General features: G+C 34.8%; 1 protein-coding gene across 1 annotated transcript; it reads left to right on the forward strand.

Moving 5' to 3' along the window:
• Positions 1-746: 746 nt before the first annotated feature.
• On the forward strand, positions 747-12,125 carry LOC111047075 (ribosomal RNA small subunit methyltransferase NEP1). The gene is made up of 5 exons (XM_039437679.1): positions 747-1,136; positions 2,884-3,036; positions 4,250-4,340; positions 6,832-7,040; positions 11,983-12,125. Exons 1-5 carry the CDS (start codon positions 1,005-1,007, stop codon positions 12,094-12,096), a joined length of 699 nt encoding a protein of 232 aa, XP_039293613.1. The 5' UTR covers positions 747-1,004; the 3' UTR covers positions 12,097-12,125.
• Positions 12,126-14,954: the final 2,829 nt, after the last annotated feature.

The following is a 14,954-nucleotide window of genomic DNA, read 5'->3' on the forward strand; positions in this document are numbered from 1 at the left end:
TTGTATTATTTGATTCGATTACTAGCTATAATTTGAATCTTCAATTGAGTTTTTCAGGGGACATAGCCTATACCATAAAATATTGGGGGAACGCGTCCCCCGTGTCCCCCCATGATCGTCGCCCATGTAACCTGCTAGTACCTATTTATCTATCTAGCTTTTGGTACCGTTCATCATGAACGATACAATATTTTGTCATCTCAATAAGATTAATGACACAAAAATTCATCTCCACCAAGAAATTTCGACCTCCCTCCTCCCCAAGAATTTCAAGGACGCAAACCTTCCTTCCCACCATTATTATAGCACAACTGGTTTAATACTTTTTTATACTTTCATTTATTTATTAATAAGTTTTTGATAAATATCAACAGTCTTATGAAATATCATCTAGCTCTTATGCCATTATTATTAATTTTCTCTATGGATATAGAGTGATTGTGTTTTATTGCTATACAGTACGGTACGGACCCTATCTTTTCAAGAATTGAATTTATTTAATAGCTTCTAGAAATTAGAGGATTATAATCTCCAAATTGAAGACTTGAATCGCTAAAGAATAATATCCTGCAACTCGATTGGGAGAAAAGAGATTCATGAAATAGTCGATATTAGAGATTCAATAATATGATATTATTTGAAAAAGCTTAAAGTAGTTTAAATATTGGCGCTACAAATAAGGATGCTGACGCTTTGTTGGCGCACCTGGTTATGACGTCAAATCAAGACCAACTGAATATTCAGTTAGTTGGTCTTGGTCAAATCAAGAAGCACTCGTCAATTTGAGATTGAGGTTATGTAAAGTTTACATAAATTTTGTGCAGCGTGCTCAGTATGCCGTGTTGTTCAAATTTTTATATTTAGATTTGTTATTCATATATGACTAATTATTAATTCAATAAGTTACTATATAATAAGGTATTAATGATCTCTGTGTTTTTGACATAACTGTTACTATATTTCATCTCTCATCTAATCCAAGCTGTATCAACTTATCCACTGAAATGGGAAAACGAAAGTTGAAAGAGGATGAATTCGATCCTGCTCCAAAGCATTTAGGACTTGCTCCACACATTAGGAACCAGGAGAAACGATTAATTGTTATTTTGGAAAGAGCCCAGTTAGAATCTGTCAAGGTGAGATTTGTTTTCTTGCTAGAAGCTATCTTTATCGTTTTGTTTTTACTATAAAACTATCAGTAATTTGTATATGTGCTTCAAAACTTTCCTTTCTTTAAATAATTAATACTTTTCTACTAAACAAAAGCAACCATTAGGTATGCATTAGATTTCTTATAGCCTACTGTTGGATTTTTTATCAACCTTGCACTAGATTGTGGCTAGATGTAGCCTAAGTTCTTTCTGATTGAGCAGTTAGTAAGTTGAACAATAACCTGTCTAATGCTAGGAAGTAGCCTAGATATTTTATTAGACATTTTTCTGACCGGGTTAAATAACCTGGTTCACTTATATTAGTTTCAAACTACAGTTTACTCTGCTCTTTAACATAGATCTATGTTTCAGTTGATTCAAGTTTTTTAAATGTGATTTTTATTGTTAAATGTTCCGTGGTCATTTAAATCTCTGATTAGCAATTTACCCATACATTTTATGTACCGCACTAATTCAATCTTTAATTGGTAGGACCATTAGCCAGCCAGATGCGCTGGGTAGGTAATCACGTCAATATACATAGTTCACACATAAGTTTTTGACAACACTGTCACGTCAAAAACATTATTGCATAGAATGGCTAAACATGGTGATAGCCACTAAATATCAACTATAGACTCCTGAAAAAATTCACTCAAGTAGTAGTATTGTCTGGCACGAAGCCAGGACTTGAGTCTCCTCTTAAACTCACAGTCACTCAAATGACGCACAGATGGAGGTAGCATGTTGAACATTTTAATAGCCATATTGGGATAACAGTTCTGAGCCTTACTCAGCCTACATCGTGGAACATTGAGCATTTCGAAGTGAGTAGGCACTCTGCAACCCCCTCAGATTCCCTGTCAGATTGGTATTCCTAATACCAACCAGGAAAGATAAACTGACTAAAAACTGTAGGGTTCCCGAGTCTGACGAAGAGTGGCACACAGTGCTCCAAATGACCGCTGGATGATAATATCCGAACTGCTTTTTCTGTAGCAGAAGAATACTCTCGCAGTGTGAAGAGTGTCCCCACAGCAGTATACCATAGATAATGTGGCTATGGAACAGTGAATAGTATGCTATAATCAAAAGCACTTCAATCTTCTCAACAGGTAGATCACACGAGACAATCTTTTGCATACAGCATCCACATGAGTACTCTATGTTGATAATAATAATAATAATAATAATAATAATAATAATAATAATAATAATAATATAATAATAATAATAATAATAATAAACTTTCTTTCCATAAAGTGACCATGCAGGGCATGCTCACAAGAGACAAGTCAGCAGAAAAACATGAAAAGCAAAAACCAGCAGCGGACATCACAGCGCCAAAATTAGTCAAAAATATCTACTCACCAGTGCACTGTCACATTCAAAGAATTCGTTAAGTGAGTAGAAAGGATTCTGCAAGAAGTGCTTCAACCCCTTCGCTTTAGGGCAGCCACATGTAAACTCCTCACTGAAATGGGCAGCTTATTTATAATCTTTCCTGGCAGGTAGACCACACTGGATTGCGTCCTCCCCAACCTCCATGTTAACTTTAGATCGATGTTGAATCCCAGAAGCTTCACCGGTTCATTCAATGAATGATTGGAATGTTGAGTGCACATGATATTCTGTGTCTTGCCGACGTTGAGAGACAAAGTGTTCTCCTGAAACCAGCGTTCTGCACCAGAAAAGGATTAATTTAGTAATATAATAATTTGCTTTTTTTCAGGTAGGGAATTCTTATGAACTTTTGAACTGTGACGACCACAAAGGTATTTTAAAGAAAAATGACAGAGATATAGGAAGTTGTAGACCAGACATTGTGCATCAGTGTCTTCTAATGTTGTTTGACAGTCCGCTAAACAGGGCGGCGCTTCTTCAGGTTAGTAGGCATTTAGTATTTGTTTTATTTAATTCTAACTCTTACTTATATGTGAAATCTTTTTATTGAAGTTCGGTAATGGAAAAAGCATGGATTTTGCAATAAAAAAAAATTGCCAAGTTCTACTCAAGGTCTTTAATATCAGGAACCCCCAATTTCAGCATTGTTATTGCGTTGAGCAGTCATAGAGCTATATAGCTCAAGATACTGCCAAATTAGGGTGCAAATGACTCATCCTAATATGTTCCACTCGTGTGTGTGTGTGTGTGTGTGGATTTTGCAAAATACAATGCTCCTTGATTTTTGTTGAGTTTTGTGTTCCTATCCCCAGTGTTCAGTATTCAGTAGTCTCCATCCAAGGCTTTAATACCTTCTGATTCATCTATCACCCACACTTGTGGGATCGATGACTTCATAAATTCATTACAATAGACATAATTACTCAAAAACTATTCAGATGGCAGATAAAACAGTGACACGTTTAATGAAAAATCAAATCATCACTCATAGATTCATTCATATTATAATATGCCTTCTTACAAAGAAGCTAGCTGACGGTTCTCTTAGAGGCGGCCTCATCCAACTGCTTCACACCAGGAGACAGCCTGTTTAAGAATTTCAGGGCAAGAGTCCTGTAACCGGCCTGTGATCGGTGGAGGCGTCTGTCTACTGAGGCCAGCACTTGCTAGGTAGATTGCGCCGAAATATAAACTTAATCACAAATAAACTCATAATCAAGATGGTCAGTCATAGAGATAGAGCTTAGAAAACACTGTACTGCCTCATTATCAAGGGAGCCAGACTCATAAGCTTCTCATAAAATGGCCCTCACAAATTTATTTTCCTTCTGCTCACGGAAATACATCGGCATTCTGTTATAGATAGTTAACTTGGTAAATAAAATATACAACTTAATCTTCACTTATAGTATCTCGAAATATGTTAATTACAAAACTCACGATTCGATGAGAGAATTTTTGTAATTGCAGTTTATAGAAATTTTGGTATATTTGGAGTTTGTATTTGTTTGAATAATTGATCAACATTTCTGTTGAATTTGTTTTGTTTTTTCGGATTGGTTTCTACGGTTTTGCAGATTTGACGCTTAGTGAGATCGGACTCTCTTTGTTTGGGACTCTAACTGTTATGAACCTTTCTGATATGAAAGTATGCCAATTCTTCCAAATATTTTATTTCTTTTTTTCAATTTCAGGTATATATTCACACAGAAAAAAATGTTCTCATTGAAATCAATCCACAAACAAGGATACCTCGAACATTCAAGAGGTTTGCCGGTCTAATGGGTAAGTTACTCCTTGATAGGCTTATAGTGCCTTGTGTTGCCTGATTGAATTTAAATCACAGTAACAGACATCATTCGTCGGCATTACGTCTATGAAGGAGAAACTCTAATTTAATTATTATATAAAAGTTTAATTTTAAAAACACTTATGAAGTGGAAATGCATTTACTATTGGTAGTGACGATCGTTTCGACCTGGGGTGGGTCATCATCAGACTAGAAACTCACTGTAATGTCGAGGTTATGTGTGGAAAAGGATAAAGGTGGAGGAACAGGTGGGGGTTGGTGGATGTGTTAGTAGGGCGGTAATTTTGAGTTGTGGACTATATTGACAAAGAGTGTGTGGGGGGAGAAATTTATTTGATCGTTTTGGGGAATGTTGGGAAACTGTGGTTGTAAATTTCGTATTGTTCCACTACATTGATTTTTTTGCTTTTTTTGTGATATGGAGGATATATTAATTGGTGATTATGTCAGTGTATGTCTGGTCTGATGATAAAATATGTTCGGCAAAGTTTGAGTGGCTATGTGGTTTCCCAACACACTCCTAAACAATCAAATACATTTCTCCTAGCATTCAAAACAGTTTCCCAACATTCTCCTAAACGATCAAATAAATTTCTCCTTTCACACACTATTTGGCAAAATAGTCCACAATTCAAAATTTCCGCCCTACTAACGCATCCACCAACACCTACCCCATCATCCCCACCTATTCCTCCATCTTCATCCCTTACCACACATAACCTTGACATTAGAGTAAGTTTCTACAGTCTGATGATAGCCCACACTAGGTGGAAACGATCCTCACCAATAGTAAGTGCATTTTCACTGTTTTTAAAAATCAAGTTTTATTTCATTAGTGATAAAGTATGGATATGCAACAGAATAAAAAGGTACTCTTATTATTTCTATATATGAGGCTTTAATAATATTCATTTATATTGAACTTACAATCATTATGTTAATTTGGACGTTGGTAATAAGTAATAACTTCCGAGTCAATTGTCAAAGCTTTCCATAATCATCCTCATGTATTAATTTTCTCCTCTTCTTCTTAATATTGTCAGCTTCATTATCAACATCATCTCACATCATCATCATCATCTCATATCATCATCTTCTCACATCATCATCATCATCTCACATCATCATCATCTCACATCATCATCACCTCACATCATAATCACCTCACATCATCATCATCTCACATCATCATCACCTCACATCATCATCACCTCACATCATCATCATCTCACATCATCATCACCTCACATCATCATCATCTCACATCATCATCACCTCACATCATCATCATCTCACATCATCATCACCTCACATCATCATCACCTCACATCATCATCATCTCACATCATCATCACCTCACATCATCATCGTCATTACATGCGTTGTCGTTATTTTTTCTGCAGACTCTAATTCAGTATTATTGATTATATTGACATATTTATATTATCCTCGGATATTACCTTACATATATCTTTGAAATCTTTACAAGGAGAGGAGTAGGAGGAATCCAGCAAATAAAGAATGATGCACACTGTAGTAAGCCGCTGCCAAACGTGGAGAGTTTGTCGTTCAAATAGGAATCAAGTTATTTTTTCTTCTTGGCGCTAGGAACCAGTCTGCTATTCCTATAGGCCTACCAGTCATGGTTCTGATTCTCATATCGTCTCGCATTTTGTATCAGCCACCACCCATTATAAAACCTATTTGTGCACTGTCAGCAAATAATTAAAAAAAATAGTGATATCATCATTAAAAGATATGATTTTTATTTAAATTAAATTTCTTGTTATCCTGTAATGTTTGAGTAAATAATGTAGGCTAGAGTATTATTCAGTATGATTGAGAATTAATCGTGACACAGACTTTATACAAAACTGTCAGCAATAATCTACACAACCTACTCAACATGTGCAAAATTGTGAGAACACATCTAACTCTCAAGTTTGGATGAATATAGTTAGTGATTGTGAAACTCTGATTTTTGAAGAAAGAGATACTTTCCCCACTTATTGTAAGAGAAAGAGGGAAGAAAGTAAAACATATTTAATGTCATTCCATATATCTATGTCGATCTAATTTTTCCTCATTTACTTTTCATTAATCACCTTTTTCACGTCTTCGATTGATTAATACTGAAATTAATTCAACATTAATACTACTAACTATTATGCAAAAATGTCTGGTGCACTGACCGGCAATGTCAGTTTTTGCAATAATTCTATCATTCTACAGACAAAAATTTTGATTTGAAAATTCATTTTAATGATGTACACATTGTAAGAATAAATAAACCATGTACAGGAGTTGCTTTTTATGAATCTCCCCCATTTTCTGTTGTTAACATTAGCAGTAGTGGAAGCTTTTTGGGTAGGCTGTATAAAAGTATTCATTGATCTGGATAATTAATCTATTCACGGTTTTCATTAATATTGACGGTGAAATATATTATTTATTATGTTGTTTCAGTGCAACTTCTTCACAAATTCAATGTGCGATCTTCCGATGGTCCAATGAAACTGCTGAAGGTTATCAAGAACCCAATCACCGACCACCTGCCTCCTGGTTGCAAGAAAATTGGCACGTCGTTTTCCTCCAACAAAATTGTTCACCCAAAAACTATTGTTCCGGAAAATGAGCCTCTTGTGGTTGTAGTGGGTGCTATGGCGCACGGTCAGGTAACAATCTATACCTATAGTGAGGTCCATGTTATAATGGCTGTGAAGAAAGATAGGAGAACAGCTTTGCCGATTCTCTGCCTTCTATTATAGAGGAATTGCTGATACCGGTATATCTCATGTAATATTAACTATTCATTCTTGTTTAGAATTATCAATTGTCTTTTATTTGTCAAGAAAATATATTTTTCAATTATTAAATAATAAATTTCAATAACTGAGATGAAATATTTTGTTGATTAATCATATTTCTACATTGTTAAAAACGATGGACACAGCTGGCAACGATAGACAAGGATAGCAATATAGTGAGGTCCACGTTATAATGGCAGTGTTGGATTAGCAATGGTATTGCCATCCTTGTCTATCATTCAACAGAGCGAATAGCGCTATTCCTTTCTCGCTTTGCTCTATTGCCAAATCGTCTTTTAACAATGTAGAATTAATAATTAATAAACAAAATATTTAATCTTAATTATGAAATTATTGAAAAATATAATTTCTTGCTTAATAAAATATAATTTTGAATGTGAATAAACAGTTAATATTACATCAATAAACCGTTTATAGAAGGCATTGACAAGACCGAAGTTCGGCAACGTTGCTCTCCTATCTTTCTACACTGCCATTAATTAGAATTTTTATTCATGTTGAGTTATGTTTGAAGAAACGGATTCAAGGATCCAAAGGTTCAAAGAATCTCACACGTCGAACGAAGCTTATTGTGTGTTCAAGTAAATTAGTTGAGCAAACCAATAGATGTGTCCTTTACAAGATCCAGGAGTTGTTTCCCTATACTAACATCCCATTCATCACCTGGTTGCTTGCAGCCAAACAGAGTCTTTCTCCTTGCCCCTAGTATCTCGCAATCCAGTATGATATACTTGGTAGTCTCTTCAGACTGATTACAAAGCCTACACATCTAACACCATTTCTGAGTCCAATTGTGTGGAGATGTTTCCTGAAGTGACCATATACAGTTATCAGAGCAATCAACTGCTTCAACTGACCTCTACCCAACCTCACCAGCTAGCTGATGAAGTAAGAGCTTGCGTCTGCTAGCAGCCTTTTGCCAAGTGCTTGACCAGGGTGACCTTGCGGGTGATGGTGATGCTGGTGATGTCAATTTTTATTTAGTTCAATTAAAAATCCAATAGTTTATAGATCAGAGGCCTGTTTCTTGAAAACTGACAAGTCTTGTGAACTAGAGAGACAATCACTTGTAAAAATGAACAGAAAAATAGAAAATAAGATAGAAGCTGTTCCATGCTAGTCATTTCTATTCCTACTGCCAGATTTTTCCAATCTATATTTATTTAGACAAGTTTATTATTTTTAAAAGCTTGTTTTTTTAATCCTGCAAAATTATTTCTTTAATATGTGGTTGTTTCCTATTTTATTGATAATAATGTGAGATATTTCATCAATGTTTGGTTTTGAAGCATCTAAATTTAAAAATCTACTTTGTGAAAATAATTAAGTACTTAAAATTTTGTGAAGTGAACAACTACAAGATTTAACCTATTTCGGACTATGTGTAACCTTATCTAAATTTGGGAGAGGACTAGCACAAGATTACCTTATTTTTTTCTCTCCCTATCATTTTGATGATGTACTTATTGTATGAATCAATAGATAATAAATTGAATTTGAGACATTAAATTTCACGTCGCAGGGATCGGTTTTAGAGAACTTCTGAGTTGAAACGGAGATAGATTAGCTGTTGCTTTAAACCCGGAGTGAAGTGGATTATGACCTATTACTTGAAGTGGATTAATTACCCCCTCTCCTGAGCGCGAGTATGACGTCAGCCATGAACTGGTTGGCAGTGTGGTTGGAGGGCTGCGGCTGCAGTGACGTGTACAGTGCGGCTCTGATCTTCGGGTATGCGTTGCTGAACGGCTCACCTCCGTGCGGCCGAGCTTTCAGTAGCCAGCACCTACAAAATAACATTCAATATTAATATAATGTGTTTGTTCTAACCTTTGTTCCATTCTATATTTGGTTCTTTTTACTATGGAGTAGTCTGTTTTCTATTCAATTCAATTCAATTTTATTTTTCATGTTATGCATCGTATATAATACGATATTAACACAGGTCATAAACATTTCATCAAACAATACACATCATAAATACATTACAAATGTCATCTCAATAAACATGTAATATAGTCTATATAATTAAAAAACAAAGTTAATATCACAGATGGAATTATTGTAGTTGAATAAACTAAAAACAGTGGAATCAAAAGTCTCCATTACTTGAAAAGTAAATATCATACAGTTAATTTAAATTTAAAGTTTTCACTTAATCACAATATTCTAATAATAAATTAATGAATCAAAAGTTCACCAATGTCATAAAAACATCTCTCATTTAACCACAATTTAAATTTTTTCTTGAAAACTATTTCAGAATTCAGTTCTCGAATTTCAATTGGAATAGCATTATACACTTTTTTGGCCATATGCTGTGGGCTCGCCTCAAAAAACGTGGTTCTGTGGGCATCCAGTCTCACGATCTCCCTGTTGCGTGTGTTGTGGGAGTGAATGTCTGCACCAGTCGTCCAGCCACTTCTCCATTTCAGTGCCATACTCGCCAAAAAATAAATGTTCAGACAGGGAACCGGAAGAATGCCCGCTGACACGAATAAGTCCCTGCAAGGATGGCGTGGCGGTTTTCGAAACATCACTCTGATGGCTCTCTTTTGGGTGAGGAAGACACGACGTCCATGGATTGAAGTTCCCCATGCAACTATACCATAAACTAAAAAACTTCTCATCAGACATCCTAACCAATTTGTGAAGAGTGTAAATAGCTGAATTTCATTTCTTTATAAGGATCTCTACATGTGGTCTCCAGGTCAGGCCAAATCATATTTCTACATTGTTAAAAACGATGGACACAGCTGGCAACGATAGACAAGGATAGCAACACTATAGTAAGGTCCACGTTATAATGGCAGTGTTGGATTAGCAATGGTATTGCTATCCTTGTCTATCATTCAACAGAGCGAATAGCGCTATCTCTTTCTCGCTTTACTCTATTGCCAAATCGTCTTTTAACAATGTAGAATTAATAATTAATAAACAAAATATTTCATCTTAATTATGAAATTATTGAAAAATATAATTTCTTGCTTGATAAAATATAATTGATTATTTTGAATGTGAATAAACAGTTAATATTACATCAATAAACCGTTTATAGAAGGCATTGACAAGACCGAAGTTCGGCAACGTTGCTCTCCTATCTTTCTACACTGCCATTATAACGTGGACCTTACTATAATGTTGATCATATATTGCCATTAAAACTTGGACCTCACGTTATGCAATCTGTATCTATACTTTAATTTCTATATCTGTATCTATACTTTAATTTTTATATATGTATCTATACTTTAATTTCTATATCGGTATCTATATAGAGTGTGCCAAAAGTAACACCAGTAAAAAAAATAATAGTATCGAGTGACCTGGCTGGCTCAGGTCTGGTGTCAGAGTTTTCAGGTCGCAACTGATCAATTTCAGTAACACCAGCACCACCAAGGTATCTTCAAGTTGACCAGAAAAAATTATGAAATCCGTCTTGTCCCCTAGTCCAGGCTCAAATGTCATGAAAAAGGCACTCTGTGGTCATTTTTGGGTAAGAGCCGTGGAAGATGTCTCAATTTCTTCATTAGGTCTAGCATAATAAGGATCGTGATGATGATAAGTCGGAATCACAGGCAAACACCTCGAAAACAAGATGGCCGCTAAATTTTTTAGGATTTTGCTATATCGTTTGTATTTCAATAACCGTTCAAGACATTCAACTGGTTTTTGAACGAGAATACTCTACAAATTTTTTCCATAAAAGTTTACTCGAAAACGCATATTTTATTAGTTATAACTTTCAAACGACCAAAAAAGCGTTTTTTATATTTTTTCAAATTCCATTATAACTTTTTTTGTGCAAGGAATACAGATAAATTTTAAATCAATGGAATTTAGATTGTTTTTTCGGCTGTAAAACGATATATCTTCAAGCGCTGTATGTCGACAAATGTGTTCTCCAGCGCCCTCCAAAGAAAACCCTGCATGATTTCTGATGCGTTTTTCCACAAGCATGAGGTTACAAGCTAGAACTATAAAATCGATTTTCCATGACTACTTCAAGATAGAGTCTTGCGAATGGCCTCAATCTCTTCGTTACAACAAGCCAAATAAGAATATTGATGAAGGAAACAACGAAAATATTCGACATCATTAAGAAATTCAACATGGCGGTCATTATTGACAGAAATTTTTATATCGCTTGCTATTCAATTATTGTGAGATTTATCGGATTGATTTTACCACCAAAGTGTTTAGAATTGAACAATCTATAATATTCGATAGAATCGACTCATTTGGACTACTTTTTTCGTGATTAACTTAACTTCAAAAACTTTAAACATACATTTTTCGTGGACAATATTTCACTTTCCATCCTGTGTATGTATTCGCAGTAGACATACATTAATATTATTGGCACAGTGTTGTAGAATATTTCCAAAGCTTTTAAAAGACATCTGAATGAAGGCTGTAAGTCCATATTTTACGGCTGGAGCATCATCGGAAATAGTATCTTACGTCACTTGGACGGGAAGGGGCCTTTTGCAGGCGAGAATGATGTTTCTAGACGAGGCGTTAGCCGAGACTGGAATTTCATTCGAGCACTGCAAAAGACATTCACGTCCAAGTAACGTACACTAACATACAAGTTTCAAGCTTGTTTATTTTCAAGCTCGTGACTGAACTATCTATAACTATCTTCACAGAAATTTTTGTGAGAATTTTTTTCCAAGATTAGGAATCTTTAAAATTGATTGATTCGGATGCTCCTAATGATATTTTAAATTTTGATCATATTTTTGGTATAAAATGAATTGAATAACTACGTTATTTTAATTTTCAGGTGGATGCTGATTACATTGAAGAGACGATTTCAATTAGTAACTACCCACTCTCAGCAGCACTGACTTGTACGAAAATTTGCTCCGCCTTTGAAGAAGCATGGAATGTTGTTTGATTTATAATAAAATGTTTATCTAATCCAAAGTCGAGTTTCATCTTATTCTGCTTAAAACACTTGTTCCATAATTATTGTGTATCAAACCTTGTAATTTAAAGGTAAGTTATTTGTAGTGTTTGTGGTATGAGATATATATTTTAATCGCTGATTCTTACTGATGTGAAAATAAGATTTCAAACATTAATGTGTTAAAGAGGTTGTCTTTTTTCGAAAAAATATTGAAAGGAGTTTGACACTAATTATAAAAAGTTGTCAAATAATTTAAACTTTTTGTGTAGTTGAGAAGTTGATATTGTGGTAATTATTCATATTGAATGAAAAAAGACTGAGAAATTGTCAAAAACCACAGATTTATTGTAACTTAGAAAGACCGGTCTCGGTTATTACACCATTATCAATCTCTGATAAACTCTCTGTTTATCAGAGATTGACAATGGTGTAATAACCGAAACCGGTCTTTCTAAGTATCAATAAATCTGTGGTTTTTGACAATTTCTCAGTCTTTTTCATTCAAAATAATTTAAATTACTATTCAAGTTAATGAACTTGCCAGTACTTGTCAGTTGTTACAAGAAACCAACCAGACCCATGGCTAAGACAGGTAAAAATGCACTCATGTGGCCATGTTGTTGGATCTTTATCCTGTGATTGCGGGGTAATTGGCAGAGTTGATCAATGTAAATATCTGGGGGTCATTTTTGACCATCAACTGAGTTAGGCACCACATATGCAGTGTGTCAAACAAAGGCCTCGGCGGATGCTGTATGGTCTATCTCAGTTGAGCCAAGTAGGCCTACTTGATTATCAGATTAAGTGAAAGAGTATATAATGTATGCAGAGTCAGTGTTACAGTATGGTATCATTGTCTGGGTAGGGGTATCATCTGCTTGCCTGGAGCCTCTTGCAGTTACCAAGCGCACCATTATAAAAAAGTTTTAAAAAAGAACCCAGATTTCCCACATTGCTGTTGTTTTCAGACTTAGAACTTCTCAGCAATATTCAACATAACTATCAAACTCGAAACAAAAATAACCATGGGTATTCAACACCTCAATTACCGTATATCACGGAATAGAACGTCTCCTCACTATCTAGCACAAATCGTCTATAGAAATTTGCCCAATGATATCAGGGAGGCTGAGAGTTGCAGCGATGTGGTGTTTAAAAGGAAGCTGTTAAATAGTAGATTGGCATAGGTTGTTGGGCTGGAACCGAGGGCTTACTCCATTCCTATGCTTGGCGAAGCGGTTCTGGAATCTCTACAATTTAATAAATTGTCACGGTCTTGAGTCCTTTTGCTCTTTTTTAGCTCTTTCTTTCCATTTGAGTACTTTATCCTGATTATGCACTCTTCACAAATGGTGACAAAAACAGCGGTAGGGAAGTGCAATAGTCTGTAGATTGCACTCTATCATACTAGCATATATGTTAGGTTAACTTAGTATATCATATTATTTTGCTTATAACTATTTCACTCTTTATTTACTTTTTTGTTAATAGCTTGCTTCTAGGAACTCTCCCCCATTCACAGACGTATACAGAGTGGGTGAAAAGTCCGAGAACGGCTTAATATCTCATACACAAAGGTAATTTGATGGTGGGTGTGATTGGGGTCCTACTCAAATTGTAAAAAACTACTTTACAATGACTTTAAAAATCTGGTCCTCCATCTTGAATCCGCCATATTGAATACAACTTCATTTTTTTAAATAGGAAGGTGGTCATGCGATACATGATTTCGATAGGGAATTTCAAGAAAAAATGAATGGCGGAAACCACATATCGATACAGTATCTCAAACCGTTTCGGAAATATTCACATTATTAATCAATACTATTCAAAGCAGAAAAGAGAGAAAAAAGTCTGAGAACGGCTTAGTATCTCATGGAATGAAGTGATTCCAAGGTGGGTATTATTGGGGATGTTACTCGAATTGAAAATACTACTTTACTATGACTTTGAAAATCTGGTCCGCCATCTTGGATCCACCATTTTGAATGCAACTTTATTTTTTTTAAATAAAAAGGTGTTCATGTGATACATGATTTCGATACGGAATTTCAAGAAAAAATGAATGGCGAAAACCGCACATCGATATCTCCAACCGTTTAGAAGATATTCACATTATTAATCAATACCACTCATGTATTTCATTTCTGATTTGCATGCGATTGATTAATAATGTGAATATTTCCGAAACGGTTTGAGATATCGATATACAGTTTCCACCATTAATTTTTTCTTCAAATACCATATCGAAATCATGTATCGCACGACCACCTTCCTATTTAAAAAAATGAAGTTGCATTCAATATGGCGGACCAGATTTTTTAAAGTCATTATAAAATAGTTTTTTCAATTTGAGTAGGATCCTCAATCACACCCACCGTCAAATTATCTTTGTGTATGAGATATTAAGCCGTTCTCGGACTGTTGACCCACTCTGTATAGTCTTCTTGGGGGATTCCACTTTTCAATTTTGTTACAATTTTACAACAAATTAGTAATGTAATTCATCTCTATATTTATTATTTTATTGTAAAAACTTGTAATGATCACATGGAAATAAAATGAATTAAATGATACACCCATGTTATTATTTGGTACCTTGATCAAACTACACTTTTTATCAGTAAAGTTATTAACGTCTGCTTATTTTCACACTAGTACTCTAGAGGGTAAATAATAACAAATCAATGTTCAGAGTAAGCATACTACCGAAGTACCACTATTCAAAATATTTTATCTTGAATATTATACTGGTTGAATAAACTAAATAATATGATTAAGATATCGATAGCATTGAATACGAGATTGATTCTTCTGTTATTGTTCAATTTTTCAGCTCAATAAAA

This window comes from Nilaparvata lugens, chromosome 11 (genome assembly GCF_014356525.2).
Source record: "Nilaparvata lugens isolate BPH chromosome 11, ASM1435652v1, whole genome shotgun sequence".
NCBI classification, from domain to species: Eukaryota; Metazoa; Arthropoda; class Insecta; order Hemiptera; family Delphacidae; genus Nilaparvata; species Nilaparvata lugens.

What these genes read in the sequence shown, in the direction of transcription:
- LOC111047075 (XM_039437679.1), top strand. Translation starts at nt 1,005, where the DNA reads ATGGGAAAACGAAAGTTGAAAGAGGATGAATTCGATCCTGCTCCAAAG. An exon ending in GAGGTTTGCCGGTCTAATGG is followed by an intron (nt 4,341 to 6,831) that starts GTAAGTTACTCC and finishes ATGTTGTTTCAG; the next exon opens with TGCAACTTCTTCACAAATTC. An exon ending in GTGCTATGGCGCACGGTCAG is followed by an intron (nt 7,041 to 11,982) that starts GTAACAATCTAT and finishes TTTAATTTTCAG; the next exon opens with GTGGATGCTGATTACATTGA.